The sequence below is a fragment of the Cotesia typhae genome, unplaced genomic scaffold (genome assembly GCF_013202065.1).
Source record: "Cotesia typhae breed Kobodo isofemale line unplaced genomic scaffold, CoteBio_Ctyphae scaffold_13, whole genome shotgun sequence".
NCBI classification, from domain to species: Eukaryota; Metazoa; Arthropoda; class Insecta; order Hymenoptera; family Braconidae; genus Cotesia; species Cotesia typhae.
The window spans coordinates 748589-764144 of NW_027423774.1; the positions used below are offsets into that span (position 1 = coordinate 748589).

General features: G+C 29.1%; 1 protein-coding gene across 5 annotated transcripts in view; it reads left to right on the forward strand.

Moving 5' to 3' along the window:
• The window catches only part of LOC141534210 (agrin), a 123283-nt gene that overhangs the window by 98049 nt on the left and 9678 nt on the right, over positions 1-15556 (forward strand). For 3 of the 5 annotated variants that reach the window (XM_074253407.1, XM_074253408.1, XM_074253409.1), the window contains exons 7-17: positions 2169-2384; positions 2589-2830; positions 4956-5142; positions 7387-7484; positions 9520-9649; positions 9750-9986; positions 10212-10502; positions 11095-11244; positions 11332-11592; positions 11738-11884; positions 12685-12921. In XM_074253407.1, the coding sequence (XP_074109508.1) occupies positions 2169-2384; positions 2589-2830; positions 4956-5142; positions 7387-7484; positions 9520-9649; positions 9750-9986; positions 10212-10502; positions 11095-11244; positions 11332-11592; positions 11738-11884; positions 12685-12921 (2196 nt within the window). The remainder of the gene's footprint in view (positions 1-2168; positions 2385-2588; positions 2831-4955; positions 5143-7386; positions 7485-9519; positions 9650-9749; positions 9987-10211; positions 10503-11094; positions 11245-11331; positions 11593-11737; positions 11885-12684; positions 12922-15556) is intronic. The other 2 variants (XM_074253410.1, XM_074253411.1) reach the window with 2 other exon arrangements.

The window sequence follows — 15556 nt, forward strand, 5'->3', positions numbered from 1 at the left end:
ACGTGCACAAAAATGATGAAATAGTCAGAAAAGTAGGGCATCCTATTCTCAATATTATATTAGTACTGGAAAAGTTACCAAATTTTACTGCAGATATTATAATTGTTAAAATTTCTCAAACAAAATCGAGCAGGATGCCATTAATTTGAAAGTATAAAAAAAATTTCAGTGGAAAAATTTTTTAATGTAGCTTTATTGTCAGATCAGAAAATTGTACATCAAAAAATTCGTTTGAAATTGTGATTTTGTGCATCATGAATCCTTTAGGCAAATATGTTGTGCGATAAAAGTTGCATGAATAATTGTATATCTTGTTAGAGACGGTTAGTTTTGGAGCTTAAATTAAAAAAAAAAAAAAAAATATTGGGAATTTGTTAAATAAAAATAAATGTATTCCAATTTTTTCTTACTGCCGTCAGATCTGCGATAAAATACAAGATTATAAGGTTCAAGAATTTATAACGACACAATTTAAAATAAATTCTCGTTGTAATTCCCGTTAAACATTAACAAGTTCTCTTTTTTATACTGTATCTTTCAAAGCTTTTGTGCAGTGAACACTGTATTTGAATAAAATATTTTTATACGACAGTTAAAAAAAAAAATTATAACAGAAATTTTATAAACATATATGCAAGGACTCTCTAATCCGCTTATTCTATCGAATTTTATAAGTGCTCCATATACATCCCTGTTATTAGCATATCTTTACCAAAACCCTTGATTATTATATTTTTAGTCGTACAAGAAACATTTAAACTGGGATGCAAAATAGTCTAGAGAACTTATGCGCAGTAACGGAGGATGGTGAAAATATATAAAAAAATGAAAATAAAAAGTACATGGAAAGTTCTTTTAAGGCAACTAAAAAGATTAGCGGTATGACGACCGCGTCACATTTTATACCCTAGAGAATAGAGAGGGCGAGTGAATCAAAAACAATTGCCTCAAGAGAGTGATGGTGACAGAATTTTAAACGAGCTACGTTTAGTTATCCTTGGATATGACACTATTATCTTTATCTCACGTTCCACTTCTGACAAATTATCTCCATAACAAAACTCTAAGATGTGTTTTTTTACGTATAATACCGTATAATTGTATTCACACCTATTAAGTAATAGCCATTTTAATACTCAAATTTTAGTACACCGGAGAAATTACATTTTGCTTAATATTAAGAGACACTTGTAACAGTTATGAATGTAAATTTCGAATAATATTTTTATAAAATACAGCTCAGTTACTCTTACAATTTTAAGGACATTTTTACAGAATATATTAAAAAAAATTCGTTTTCGAAGTTGGAATTGTTCAACTATTTTTTTTTTTTCGCGTTCTGCTATGAAAATCAATAAATTTCAAAAATCGGAAAAATTTTGATTTCGCTTCGAGTGCCGAAATTGATGAACCAATATTTAATTATTATATTAATTTATATCTACAATTAAAAAAAAAAAAAAAATATTTACCAATATGAATTATGAATATAAATTTACTTTTTGTGGGATCGTAAATGATTTTAAATAATTAGTTATAAAATGAAATTAGTTGACGAATGATCAAAGGTTATACTAATAGAACTAGTAAGAATCATGATCGAGTTTAGCTGGTCTACTGGAGAGTAACTTAAACTAACCCCAAGAAACACCACTGTTACTCCTTTCACTTGCTCTCATTCTGTCTCTTCTCTCTTCATGAAAGTTGCTTCGTCAGCCCGACCCCATCTACAAACGGGAAACGGAATTCAACTTCCTTCCTTTCGTAGCGAAGATTAATCTCGACGCGATACCGGAACAACTCGACCCAATCTCACCACTGAAACCCGTTATGCTTCCGTCTCTTGCTGGCTCTTGGTTTTTCTTTTAGATCCTTTTTCTTCTACTTCTATCCCGAGAACCCCTGTAGTCACAGATTTGAGTTTTAATTCAACAGGGACGACGCAGATATTCAGGCACCTATTAACCTCTTTCTGTTTGAAAAGAATCTCTGCTGTTGATATCTTTATCAAAAGAATCGAAAATTTTACTCAGTTGTTAATCTAAAGTGGTGTAGACAAACACTAGGATAGTTAATAGTTCACTAAATATGTCACTATAAGTCTTACCTCATCTCATCATGTAAATGAGCTTACGTAGTTAGTCAACATAATGAATATTTACTTGTAGATCCTTGTAGCACTGTCGAGTGCTCAGAACCGGAGGTCTGTCAACTGGACGCTTCACGACAGCCTGCCTGTCATTGTGGCGAGCAATGTGGTCTTGAGTTCTCACCAGTGTGTGGTAGCAACGGCAAGACTTACTCTAATGAATGCAGCCTTAGACAGGAATCTTGCAGATCTAGATTACCCCTGAGAAAAATCTACAATGGTGTCTGCAGTTCTGGTAAGAGTTACTAACAAAAAAAAAAAAAAAATACTAACAAATCTTTTGAAAAAGTTAACTGCAAATTCTAAACTCTTTAAAGAACATAGTCAATATTTTTTTAAATCAAACATTTGAATTGTATTGAAAAAATAAAATGTTTAGTGTAGTGTGTTAATTTAATATAATACAATTTTATAATTTTTTGTTCTTTTTTTATTTGAGGTATCAATCCGTGCGATGGTGCCAAATGTAGTGAAGTCGAGCAGTGTGCAATTGACCGTTATGGCATCACGAAATGTGAATGCGGGCCAGAATGTGAGCCCGTAATGAAGCCAGTCTGCGCCAGAGGCGGTACTACATACAAATCTCTCTGCGAGCTCAAAAGACATGCTTGCCTAACTAAGAGTAACATTGAGGTCGCATATACGGGTACCTGCGGATCTCAAGGAGCATGTTCTGAAAAGGCAAGACAGATATTATAGCACATTCACTAGCTTATATTCTCCTGAGCTTTTTTTATTTCTAGACTAGAAAAGCTCTGTAACACTGCATATTTCATGCACGAGAAAATAGCTTTTACTGGTAAATAACGGGATTTTCCTATACATTATACAGTACCGATTAAAAATTACTCTCTCCACAAGTTCAAAATGTTCAACGCAAGACTGTTCAGTTTGACAATAAATTTTTAAGGCTCCATATGCACCAAGACAAAAGTCTACAGACATATATAAAAATATTATTTGCATTAATTTTTATAAAACTTTAAATTATTTTTACCAGAGCTAATTTCTTTATAGAAAAATTTATTTAGTTAACTATCTTTTGATTTATCATCTTGTTATTTTTTTTCAATGATTAAATTTAAAAAAAAAAAAAAATTAATTTACGAAGGACTTTTATTTACGTGCTCCAGAGAAGTTTCATAATTTTTTATTCAATAATTACTTGATTTGTGTTTGATATTAGTCTGAAGTAAATTTATTGAACTTTCACCGTACTTCCCCAAACTTGATAAATTATAACTCTATGAACTAAAATCGAACAATTTGTTAACTTGAATCTAATTCATTATTAATATTCAATTACGTCAATTTAATTTGCTAATAAATCAATCGAAATACTGTAAAATTAAATCAATTCCTGTCAATTTAAAAAAAAATCCACTGAACCATTGAACTTTTTATGTAATTTCACCATTTTAATGCAAATATCCAACAAAGCTTTTACGAGTTAATTCAATACAATTTATTCCGATTGTAAATAAATAAATCAATTTCATAAAAATCAAACTACATAAAATAATAATAATAATAATAATAATAATAATAATAATAATATAATTTTATTCTGTCTATATTTCTTTTTAAACGTCATAAATAAAGTGAAATTTGTTAGAACAGGCATTAAAACTTTTTACTAACTTATTTTACTTGATGTTATTTATCAACAGCCTTTTTATGTCGAAAGAACTTTCGGTTCTACATTTGTTTAATTTTTATCCTGTATGTAATTTGATATATTTATTTAATGAAAATAATAGGCAACATATGATTCAAAAGTTACAATTTCTACAATAAATTGTTTGATTTACGACTTTCACATAGTTCGATAATATTCTACACGTATACGAACAGAAACAAAGTTTGAACAAAAAAATCAAGATAAATTTTTTCTATAGTTCTGATATTTAGAATTTTTTTCTTTGAAATTAATGTACTTACTCTAAAATTTAACGAATTTACCGATGAAATTTAATGAATGTCCAGTTGAACTAAAGTTTGTGAAACACGATAAATTTTAAAAATAAATTTATAAAATTTTATTAACAAAATTGAAAGAGTAAAAAAGTATCAAGTATTCACAGAAATATAAAGAATATACTTCGAATATTGCAAATAAAATAAAATATTCTGAGACAATATTTCTAAATAAAATATAGAGCTAGAAAATCAATAACGCAGATCCCCGCAGATCCTTTTATTTAAAAGCTATAAAGTTTCCACTTTTTAAAATAACATCATCTTCAGTCTTATTTTAACAATAAAATATACAAAACAAAACAATCGAGCTTGACGATATCCTCCGTCAAAAAAATATAAATCACAACACAATTGAGCTTAACGATAGTGATCTTATCTTTTCTGTTGATTTATATCACTGAAATATTAAGCAAAGTGATTTATTCATTATTAAATGAACCTTTTGCACTCACACATATTTGTGTCAGACCTAATTAAAAGAAAAATGAATTTGATGTAGCATCTATAGCGATAAACTGATAAAAATAATTAATAATTAAAATTTGAAATAATTTCATAGAAATGTAGTTCTATCAAAACCATTCCATGTATTCATAACAAGCAATTGAAAGAGCTGTTTTATTACCAGCCTTTTGTAGAACGTGAATAAAATCGTGAGACTTGGATACTTTTTTTACAAGTACTAGAAATGCGACGTGATTTGAAAGATATTTTTTCTATTTTTGTTCATTCTTTTATACTTATATTTTATTTTGTGCACTTGAAGAGCATATATTTGCACTACCATGACTATTGATACATTTAAAACTGGATTTTTAATCAACAGATTTGTCAGTGGGGAGCAATCTGTGCGGAAAATGGGGACACTGCTATCTGCGAGTGTCCTACGTGTACTGTAGAATTCAATCCGGTGTGCGGTAACGATGGAATCAGCTATGGGAACGAATGTAAACTCAGATTGGAGGCTTGTCAACATCATAGAGAGATCAAAGTACTTTATCAGGGTCTTTGCAGTAAGTATTTTATAATTAGTTCAAAAATCAACGATTAATTAATAAAGTTATAATTGGATTATCACCAATTATTGTACAGACATGGAAAATAATAACAGAAAAAAAATTTTCGGAAATCCAACTACGCAAACTTTGTACACTCAATTGATTAAAATGAATTTTACGAATCATATATTAAGTACAACGAAAATTTTTTAAGGAAATTTAAAGTGTTGAAATTAAAAATTTAAAGTGTAAAGACATATTTAAGTAACAGAACTTATTTTTACTGTAAAAATACTCGTTTAATAATAGTTTGTATTCTGGAAGGAAAAAACTTTTTTTTTTGGTGTAATTTTAAATCGAATTAAAAGTTAAAATCAACGAATTAAAATTTTTTACGGTGTGCAACTGTCGAAAAATATTATCAAAAAATCAAAGATGAAAAAATAACATTATAATTCGAAGTTACAGTATTTAATTGTGATACAACATGTTACTCATTAATAATTGTTTCATTTCAGGAAAGTAGAAATAGAAAAAAGAATTATATTACATTATTTAAACATACCCGAATCGACGTTAACTTTTTAACTAAAATAATTGTACGTTGCATTATATTTTGCGAAATTAAATAAAAAAAGTTGTGTTGATTTTCCATAATTCCATTAAAATTTTAATAATTAAATTCGAAAGCGTAGAATTCAAAAAATAAAAACTAGCTTATGTAAATATGAATGCTCAATATAGTTGCGTTGGGATATTTAAGTAGTTTAATTTTTTAATCACGATAATTATTTTAAGCATACACGATGACGAGGATCTTCAACATTAGTCCCCTTGGGATTAAATTATGTGCACAATATGAGGTTTCATTAGGGATCCGAATTACAATATTGACATATTGAAATGTATACATTACATATAGACGTGTAAATCTATATTAAATGCGAATACAGGTAGATGGGATTTATGAGACTTACGGTAAAGTCTTAAAATAATTTTAATGAGATTCCCTAGTAAGCAAACTTTTCATCTGTCAGAGAATAATTTTCGGAATTGTAGCGACGTCTTGTGAATCGTTATGTGGATTAATTAAAGAACAGTTCATGCATATCACGATGGCGCGATTTTACTTTACCGACTATGAGTTGTTATCCTGAAGCATGCATGCTACATGTACATGCAACCCCTAACCAACAAGCCGGTCAACATCCTCTCCATATCACTAGCACGTGTATGTACTACTAACACTTTATCTACTTTAGTCTAACGAACGTGTACTTTGACAAACCTAACGAGTTAAAAAAAAAAAAAAGTTTATTTTGCCAAACAAATTTTTATTTTCTACAAAAGTAGACAATTATAAACTCATTTTCAGATAATTGCTAAAAAGCGAGTTTTATCTCATTTTTAGTTATAAAAATCCAAAAATAAAATGACCGTCTTTCTTGATTTTTTTTTTTTTTTTTTTTAGATAAAAAAAACCCGAAATTGTTATTATCAGAAACTACACTTTAAATTGAAAACTCATTTTTATAATTGTAAAATTATAAATAACAAAGCAGTCAAGTAAAATTATTATATAATTATTTTCAAAAATTTCTTTTTCTTGGGTCAATACTCGGAGTAAAATAGGTTCAAGATATTTCCGACTTGGTTTAAGAATACCAGTAAAATTTAATCTTCTAATTTTTACTACTTTCTATACCATAGAAAAAAAAATCTCAAATGTATTCCAGAATATATTGAAATGAAAATATCTTTTCTTTTAAATTTTTGCTACTTTGAATAAAGAAAATTGTTCTTAGACCAAGAATATAAAGTTCTTAGAGAAGAACGAAGTTATTGTTAGTTGAAAGAGAACTGTTCTTGGATATAGAATTTCACTGTATCCGTCGAAAATAATATCTAGAATTCAGTAATAACCCGTGAAAAAATTTTATGATATGGTCTGATATCTCCATACATAAAATTTATGTGATTTACGATATGTCCTAAACGCTGAAGACATCTGTGGCTTGATATGGCTAAGTATGACTTGATATACCCATTTCAGACCTGATATATATAATTATATCCGCCTAGGTATAATTTTTCGATCAAAGTTAGTATTGAAAATCTCCGACGGAGGACAAATGATCGCTTGAAATAACTATATAGACGCGATACTTGTTAAAAAAGTATAAGGTTTAAAAAAGTTTAGCAAAACCTTAAAGTGTTATAAAAATAAAATGTAGTTGAGTTGTTTAATTATTGTTTCAGATGGCTGCGAGAATAAGAAGTGTGAGCATTATGGAAAATGCGAAAGCGACAGCTCCGGTGAAGCCAGATGTGTCTGTCCGACCAACTGTGGGGATTTGGTGAGTCTCATTTCAGAATAACAATGCCTCGTTACCATAAATTGCTTTGGATCCGCATACGCCCAACTCGGACTTCTCACTGAATAATCCCCTTTTGTTCACGCTTACTATCCCTGCGTGTATTGTTTGCACGGTGTCGCAAAACGACTCCTGCGTTTGCCAAAGAAAAATTGCTTTCGCTGAGAGTTGCAACTTCAAAGCCACTGTCGTCAAGGAAAACTTTCTTTTGAAACAATGTAAATTACATGGGAACGTTATGAAGCCTTTTATACGACCCTTCATCGTAACATAAATTCAAGTTTAAAACAATATTTTTATTTCATCTTTTTCCTACACAAAAAGAGACACAACTTAAAAATTTACCGGTACACTATTTTTATCAAAGTCCCATTATATTTTTTTTTTTTTTTTTTTTTTTTTTTTTCAGGTTTAACAATTATGAATTTTTTTTTTTTTTTGTAAGCCCTCAAGCTCTGTTGAAAAACAATTATAAATTTAAATTCATCACAAAAAGTACAATCAGTTTAAATCATAGAAGCATTTCAATGAGAAAATGTCTGTACAGTAGAAAAAAGAGAAAAAAGAATTGAATATTCTCGAGGAGTAGAGAATCATTTACTGATGTAGGTTGCAGGGATGTAGTATAATAATGTCGATGAGCAGTGGTTGAGCATGAACCGATGGAAAAATAGCTAAGCTGAGCCAGCTAACCGATGCTTATTGGGTGGAACCAAGCATCGTTGATGGAACACCGACGAGCTCAAAAATTGGTCTCATACTACATTTTCCAGCTACCCTTATCAGTAATAGCCGAGCGTAAACTTGATCGAGCAAATTTATTGTCCATTCTTTCCGCAGAAAAATGTCAATGCTCGGTTCCCAGTAGCTGCTACAAAAAATACTATCCTATCATAGCAATCTTCGTTTCGGGAAAAATAACTTATTTTCTATTTTCCTACAATATTCTCATGACCTAAAAATTTATCTTAACCAATGTTGACTATACTAGACTATTCATTATAATTTTTCAATAAATTTTTTGTCCTCCCGTACTTATCTTCTCTTCTAGAAAGAGACTAGAGTTCATTTCACAGAAATCCATGTTATTGATTTCAGGAATTATCTCTGACGATTTTAGAGATGACCTACAAGTTTGTTTGTATGTAAATATTTGATATCTCTCGGACAAATAAAACAATTTAAATATTTTTTACGGTAATCGAACTTTCGTAAAAACCCAAATGTTTTTTTTTATATTTTTTTCTCTGTGAATAAATTTTTAGTTTAAATAGTTATGAGTGGAAATTCTGATCCTGGACTGCAGAGTTATTCAATTATTACGTTTTTTTTTAATTTTTTGAAAGTTTTGATTAAATGGACGCTTGTGAATAAATTAAACTTTTAACCAAAAATAAAATAACCATACGGCTGTATAATAACATAAATGTGGTTGGTAACTGCCGCAAAATATGAAACAATTAAATGAATTTGTAAAGTTTTAATCAACTATCAAGCAATTGTATGACAAACTTAACCGCAGTTCATTGTAAAATTAAATAAACAATTTACAGTGTAACTTTTAGTATGTTTACATTTTAGTTACCGGTTATCAACGACTATCTAAACTGCGGTATATATTATAACTATTATTCTCTGGCTCAACCACCACAAGCATCACAGTGGTCTCGAATTCCAATTAGAACTAATGAAGCTTCCATGTATGCTTCGTGAATGGAAGACAACTAAGCTCTTGTTATATACTAAGAGTTCTATATTGTTTCAATATCCTCCTCTAATATTCTCACTAACTAAAGCTTATATCAAATTCGGCCAAGTCCCTAAATAATTATATTCATTCTCAAAAGCTTCCTAATAATTTTCTACTTACTTTCTTCTTGAACAAATACTCTTCGATTGTATTAATATATTAATAAATAATCCAAAAAATTTTTAACTTATCTTAAAATAATAAAACTATTGAATTATATTCTATTCTAAAATAGCGGTCCTAACTCAAAGAATAATATAATTCCAGGAAAAAAACAGCAGCTCGGCTCGTAAAGTATGTGGAAATGATGGAACAACTTACGCCAATGAATGTACCTTGAAAAAAACTTCATGTTTAACTCAAACTGCAATAACTGTAGCATTTGAGGGAGACTGCAGTAAGTGGATTTTTGATTTTTTTTATTCCCTCTTTGCCTTTTTCTTCCGCAGTTCATTATAAATTAATAGAGAAAATAATAAAAGATAATATTTATACAGAGTTATGCACAAATGTTGAATGTGCAAATGGAGCTCGTTGTTCGGCAGGGGAATGTATTTGTCCAGAAAGTTGTCCAGAGCCAAAAGACGAGCCTGTATGTGGTACAGACGCAAAGACTTATCCCTCAGAGTGTGAGCTGCAGCGTGCTGCATGCGACCGAGATAAGGCAAAACTTGCTGCTTTACACGTCGCTTTTCATGGTGAATGTGGCGAGAAGTTTGCTGTCGCTGCTCTAAGTAAGATCAACTTATATACACATACATATATCTATATATGTATATGTATCTTATCATTTAATTGCAATCGATAACGGAACGGATAGTATCCGTTATATGGCATAGGAAAATTACAGTTTGAGTTTGAATAAAAAGTTTAAAAATGTTGGAATATATTATTAGATTACTTTCGACTAACCGTGAAGCTTACTAACCATCAACTAACCCGCCCATTTCCATCTACAGCAACTATGTCTACACCTTCAGTAACTCGACTGTCAACTGCAGTTACGGAAGTCACTAGCGCTCAAGAGATGTGCAAAGATATACATTGCGATTTTGAAGCAACTTGTGAACTTGGACCTGACAGGTTTCCGAGGTGCAGTTGCAAGTTTGATTGTGCCTCAATACGCCCTGAAAATATGCTACCCGTTTGCGGCAGTGATCTCAAAATTTATTCCTCTATCTGCGCTATGAAGATGGAAGCCTGTCAACGCCAACAAGAGTTACGATTACGACCGCTAGACCTTTGTCAAGGTTTGAACATTTTTTACCCTAAACTTCCTTTTATCCTTCATCCTCTTTTATCATCGTCCATTTTTATTTTAAAGCTGCTTTACTGCTTTAACAAATTTTTAATAATTTATCATTGAAGCTATAAGCTTAAAAAAAAAAAAAAAAAAAAAAAAAACTCAAACTTGCGCAGAAAAACACTTTGACTCAAGGTTATTTTTTCATCAAATGACCTTTTGTTCTATATATTTATAAATCGGTTGGATATTTTTTTTTTATCTCAAAACAATTTTTCTCGAATATCAGAAATGAAGATATTAAATTTTCAGAAAAAATTTAATAATAAATGTTTCCGATTATTTATTTTTTTCAAGTTATTTGCTTTTGCGGTACATTTAAGATAAAATTTATAAAAATATATTCAACAATAAATTCTTCAATTAATTTCTAGAAAAAAAACCCTTTATTTTTATCTTACGTAAAAAATAATTTTCTCTTATTCTTATCGGAAAACAAATGACTTTATTTTTCGCGAATATTAAAAGTAAAGGGAAAAAAAAAATTTCTGAACATTAATATTGATTTATTAATCATACTGAATTAAAATGTTTAACAGGCATGGAAGTTAAGCCATGCAACGGCGATACTCCCTTAGTAGATGATGAAGGAAAAGAATACGACTGTGGAAGTGGTGCTAATCGTCGGGATTGCCCGAGCAACAGTTATTGTCATCAAACGCCCCGGTTCGCTCGCTGCTGTAAAAAAAGTATATTAATTATGATTGTACACATTCACATTCTCCTATTTGAAATTAATAAGTTTTTTCTCTTTTATCTTTTTTATTTAAAAAAAGATGAAGGTATTCAGGTTGTCGAATGTATGGATTCATGGCACGGTTGCTGTCCCGACGGCAAAACCGCTGCTCTTGGTCCTGACAATGCCGGGTGCCCTAGTTTGTGTAATTGCAACAAATTGGGCAGCATTTCAGATACTTGTAACCCTGAATCTGGTCAGTGTGAATGCAAGCCTGGTGTAGGTGGTCTTAAATGTGACCGTTGTATGCCAGGATATTGGGGCCTACCGAAAATTAGCGAAGGCCATCAAGGATGCATTCGTAAGGGCTTGTTATAATTAATTACAAACTTCAATTAATCATCAACTACCAAAATTAAACTCTACTCTATTTCAATTATTTAATATTATGATTTGATTATTATTTTTTTTAATATAATAATATTGTGATTTTTTGTTTTTATTAGCTTGTGGCTGCTCACTTTTCGGATCAGTTAGAGAAGATTGCGAGCAAATGACAGGACGATGCGTTTGCAAGCCAGAAATCCAGGGACAGAAATGCACTATTTGCACAGACCACACTAAAATACTCACACCATCTGGGTGTTATTCAGGTATTATAAAAAAATTTTAACGGATTATTGCACAACCATATTTTTATTCAACTTTTAATTTATCACCAGAATCCAGAGGTTCTTTAATATTTATTTTTTCAAATAATATAAATATTCTGCCTATAATTCTTTTATATTTTAATCAACAAAATACATTAATGAAAAATAAAAGCCACATATCCACAATTTTTTTAAATAATTAAATATGATTTTATTAAAGTGTTTTTACAATAATTGTAGAATTACAAATTAATCTGAGAATATTAGTTGATAACATATGATCTGTTATATTAACTTTAAAAAAGGAAAAAGAAGGAGTTTGTAGGTTTTTTAATTAATATTTTATTAGTCGCAGAGCATTGTAATTAATTTTAAATGAATATAAAAATATTGAAAATTTAATTTACGAACCTAATGAAAAAATGTGAGACACAAAAATGTGTATAATTTTATTGCATTAAAAAATCTAAAAAATATTTTTATTTATTAAATAAAAAAAATTTTTTAATTAAATAGATCCACTGAAATTAGATTTAGTTGCTTGACTAAAAAATTTTTGTTTGGTTCAAGTAAATTTTACTTAATTCAAGAATTTTTTTTCAGTGTATAAAAATCCTCTAATAAAATAAATTTTTTTTTTTTTTCAATAAATCGATTTTGTCCAAAAAAAAATCCCTGACTAATTGTCGTTCAATTTTAATAAATCATAAAATGAATTGGACCCAAAAATTTATAAATCAGTGACAATGAATTGAATAATAATAGTCTAATAATTTAAAACTCAAAATAAAAAATTTCAGTGGACGCGAACCCTCTGATTGCAACAAGTTGTAACGAGCTCGAATGTTACTCTGGTGGGCATTGTTCAGAGATTGGTAGTCTTCACTGTGAGTGCCCATCAGTATGCCCAGCAGATTTACCGACAGTACCAGTTTGCGGAAGTGATGGACAAACGTATGACAACGAGTGTGAATTGCGACTGTATGCCTGTCGTCATCAGGCAGACGTTGTGACTCAAGCCTTCGGGCATTGCAGAGGTGGGTTCACTGAGCGTTCGCCTTATATGCCGCTTTACATCCTTCGTTACTGAAAAGACAACTTGGCAAAATGCATATACTCAAGATTTAACGATTAACTATTATTATTATTATTATTATTATTATTATTATTATTATTATTATTATTATTATTATTATTATTATTATTATTATTATTATTATTATTATTATTATTATTATTATTATTATTACCATCATTACCATTGCTATTACAATTATTATCATTATTATAAATGTAGATAAAGTTAAAACGGATGATAATATCATACCAGGTGATCTAATAATATTTCGTTAACGCACATGTAATTGTTAATCCCTAAAGATGTAAAATTAAAAAAGATAATTTAGTGGGCCAAGACAACAGTTAAATTAAATTAAATGATAATGATAATTAAATTATCCCGACGTAGACGATACCTACTGTTGTAATTTATCAGAGATAATTTAAATAAAATTTCTGATGTTTGTATATCTATTGATAAATATGTTAGTAGATAAATTAATCTGAACCATCTGCGGAAGATGCTGCTGCTGCATTGTTCCTTGTGTTATTTAATAAAATTGACCTTTCACTTGACGTATATCATCGAGGGTGAAATAAATTTTCTACTATCTTTCTAGTGCTTTTTTGCTTGTTATTTTTAAATAATAACAATAAATTTTGTAAACAATTAACCTTGTAATGTTATTGTAGCTTCAATTTTTTAATTCTATTGACTCATCCCCTTTCTCACCTAAATCCATAAGTACCCTCAATTAACAATATATAATCATATAAATATAGGAATATGTATTATGTACATTTGACATTGATTTTATGAATTCAGTAGCAAAGTAAAACTTCTCAACAAACTTAACTTACATAAACCCTTGATACTTTATTTTATTTTTTATTTAATCTTTATGAAACGTTAACAAGCGACAAGTATATTTCCAGAAATTGTAGTTATTTATTTACTTACGATACCTATACACTGAAAAATTTATAAGAGTAGATGTAGAGGTAAATTTTCATACCAATTCTTAAGATGTTATTCCATAAGAATTTTATTTGAAACTTAAATCTCTTCAATTTCTTTGTTCGGAGCTCCTCTTTTTGCTACAGAAACTGTAATTTATTTATGTAATAAAAAAATATGATTTCATTTATGTCTAAAAATTTTCAAAAATCTTAAAAATTATTTTTTTAAAAAATAAGTGTTAAAATTCTCACTATTAATGAACATGTTTAATCTAGGGCAACTGACTAGACACGGGTTCGAATCCTGCACCGCATCTCTATTACTTTTTAAAATTTTTAAATATTTTTCTGTGATAATATTTCGGATAAATAAAAAAAATATATCTACTAAATTAATTGAAGAGATGAAGCCATATTGAGAAAGCCAATAAAGAAATTATTGTAAAAGCATCAAAACATAAAATCTGACCACTCTAAATGTATGGGAAAAAATTCGAATGTAAAGTATCAAGCACAATGAAAGTAGCTGCCAACTTGGATTGTATATATTTTATTTATTAATCTACATACACTTTAATTAAGATTTTATAGCTAAAATATTTAAATACTAGCCATTAAGAATAATATCTTTTTGTTCTTTTATGAGATATTTTATTTACTTATTGCAATAAAATTTATTACAGCACACCGCGTTATAGATGTCATGAAAGCATATAAATTTAGATCTCTAGTTATATGCATTTATGGTTTCCGGGTACAATACTATTTCAGAAAAAAATTGTTTTGCCGTATTTATTTTCTACAAACAAGATTTAAAAAATTTTAAGTAAATTGGTTTTAAATTAATAAAAATTCGTCTTATTAATTTAGGAAATTCAGAAAAGTATTCACATTATTATTTTTATATTCTCGATCGTAAATCTATCGGTTGTTAATGTTAATTTTTTTTTGCGTTCTCATGCCTTTTACTTAGACACGCCTTCATGCATCTGTAACGAGACTAAATAAAACCATTGAATTATTGAGTAATTATGATGAAATAATGATATTATCTTAGCGGTTTTTGATACTTTATTACAGCATAAAATGTCGACTCACAATATCGCTCATAAATCAATAAATCATATATGAAAGCTCGTAGTAATAGTGTGGCGAATCTACACTGGTACTTGAAAATACTGCTTCAGTTCCCAGAGGATAAAAATCTCATAAAATATGGACAAATACAATATGGACAAATATATGCATAGAATCTCTCAAAGTTAAACACGTCTATTTGAATAGATTTTATAAGATTTTTTATTTCGTAACAATGACAATTTAATCATCATTCTTAAGTATTTTCAATTGGTTTAAAAGAAAGGTTTACAAAACAATATTATTTCGTTTCTCTATTTTTCATTTATATTTTTTTATGGCCAAGATTAAATTTCACATAATATTTAAATTTTTTTCTGTTAATTTGAAGCCCGGAAATCTTAACGAAAAGTAGGATATATATACTTAAATTTTAAACTTCGCTCTGACTATTATTTGTTGAGTTTTTTGCAAACGATTTTTCGCTCCAGGTAAAGAATCATCCATTTTATTTCCACTCCGAAAGACTTTAGGTAAAAGTGAAATTGATCGATCTATGAACCATTAATTTTGCAA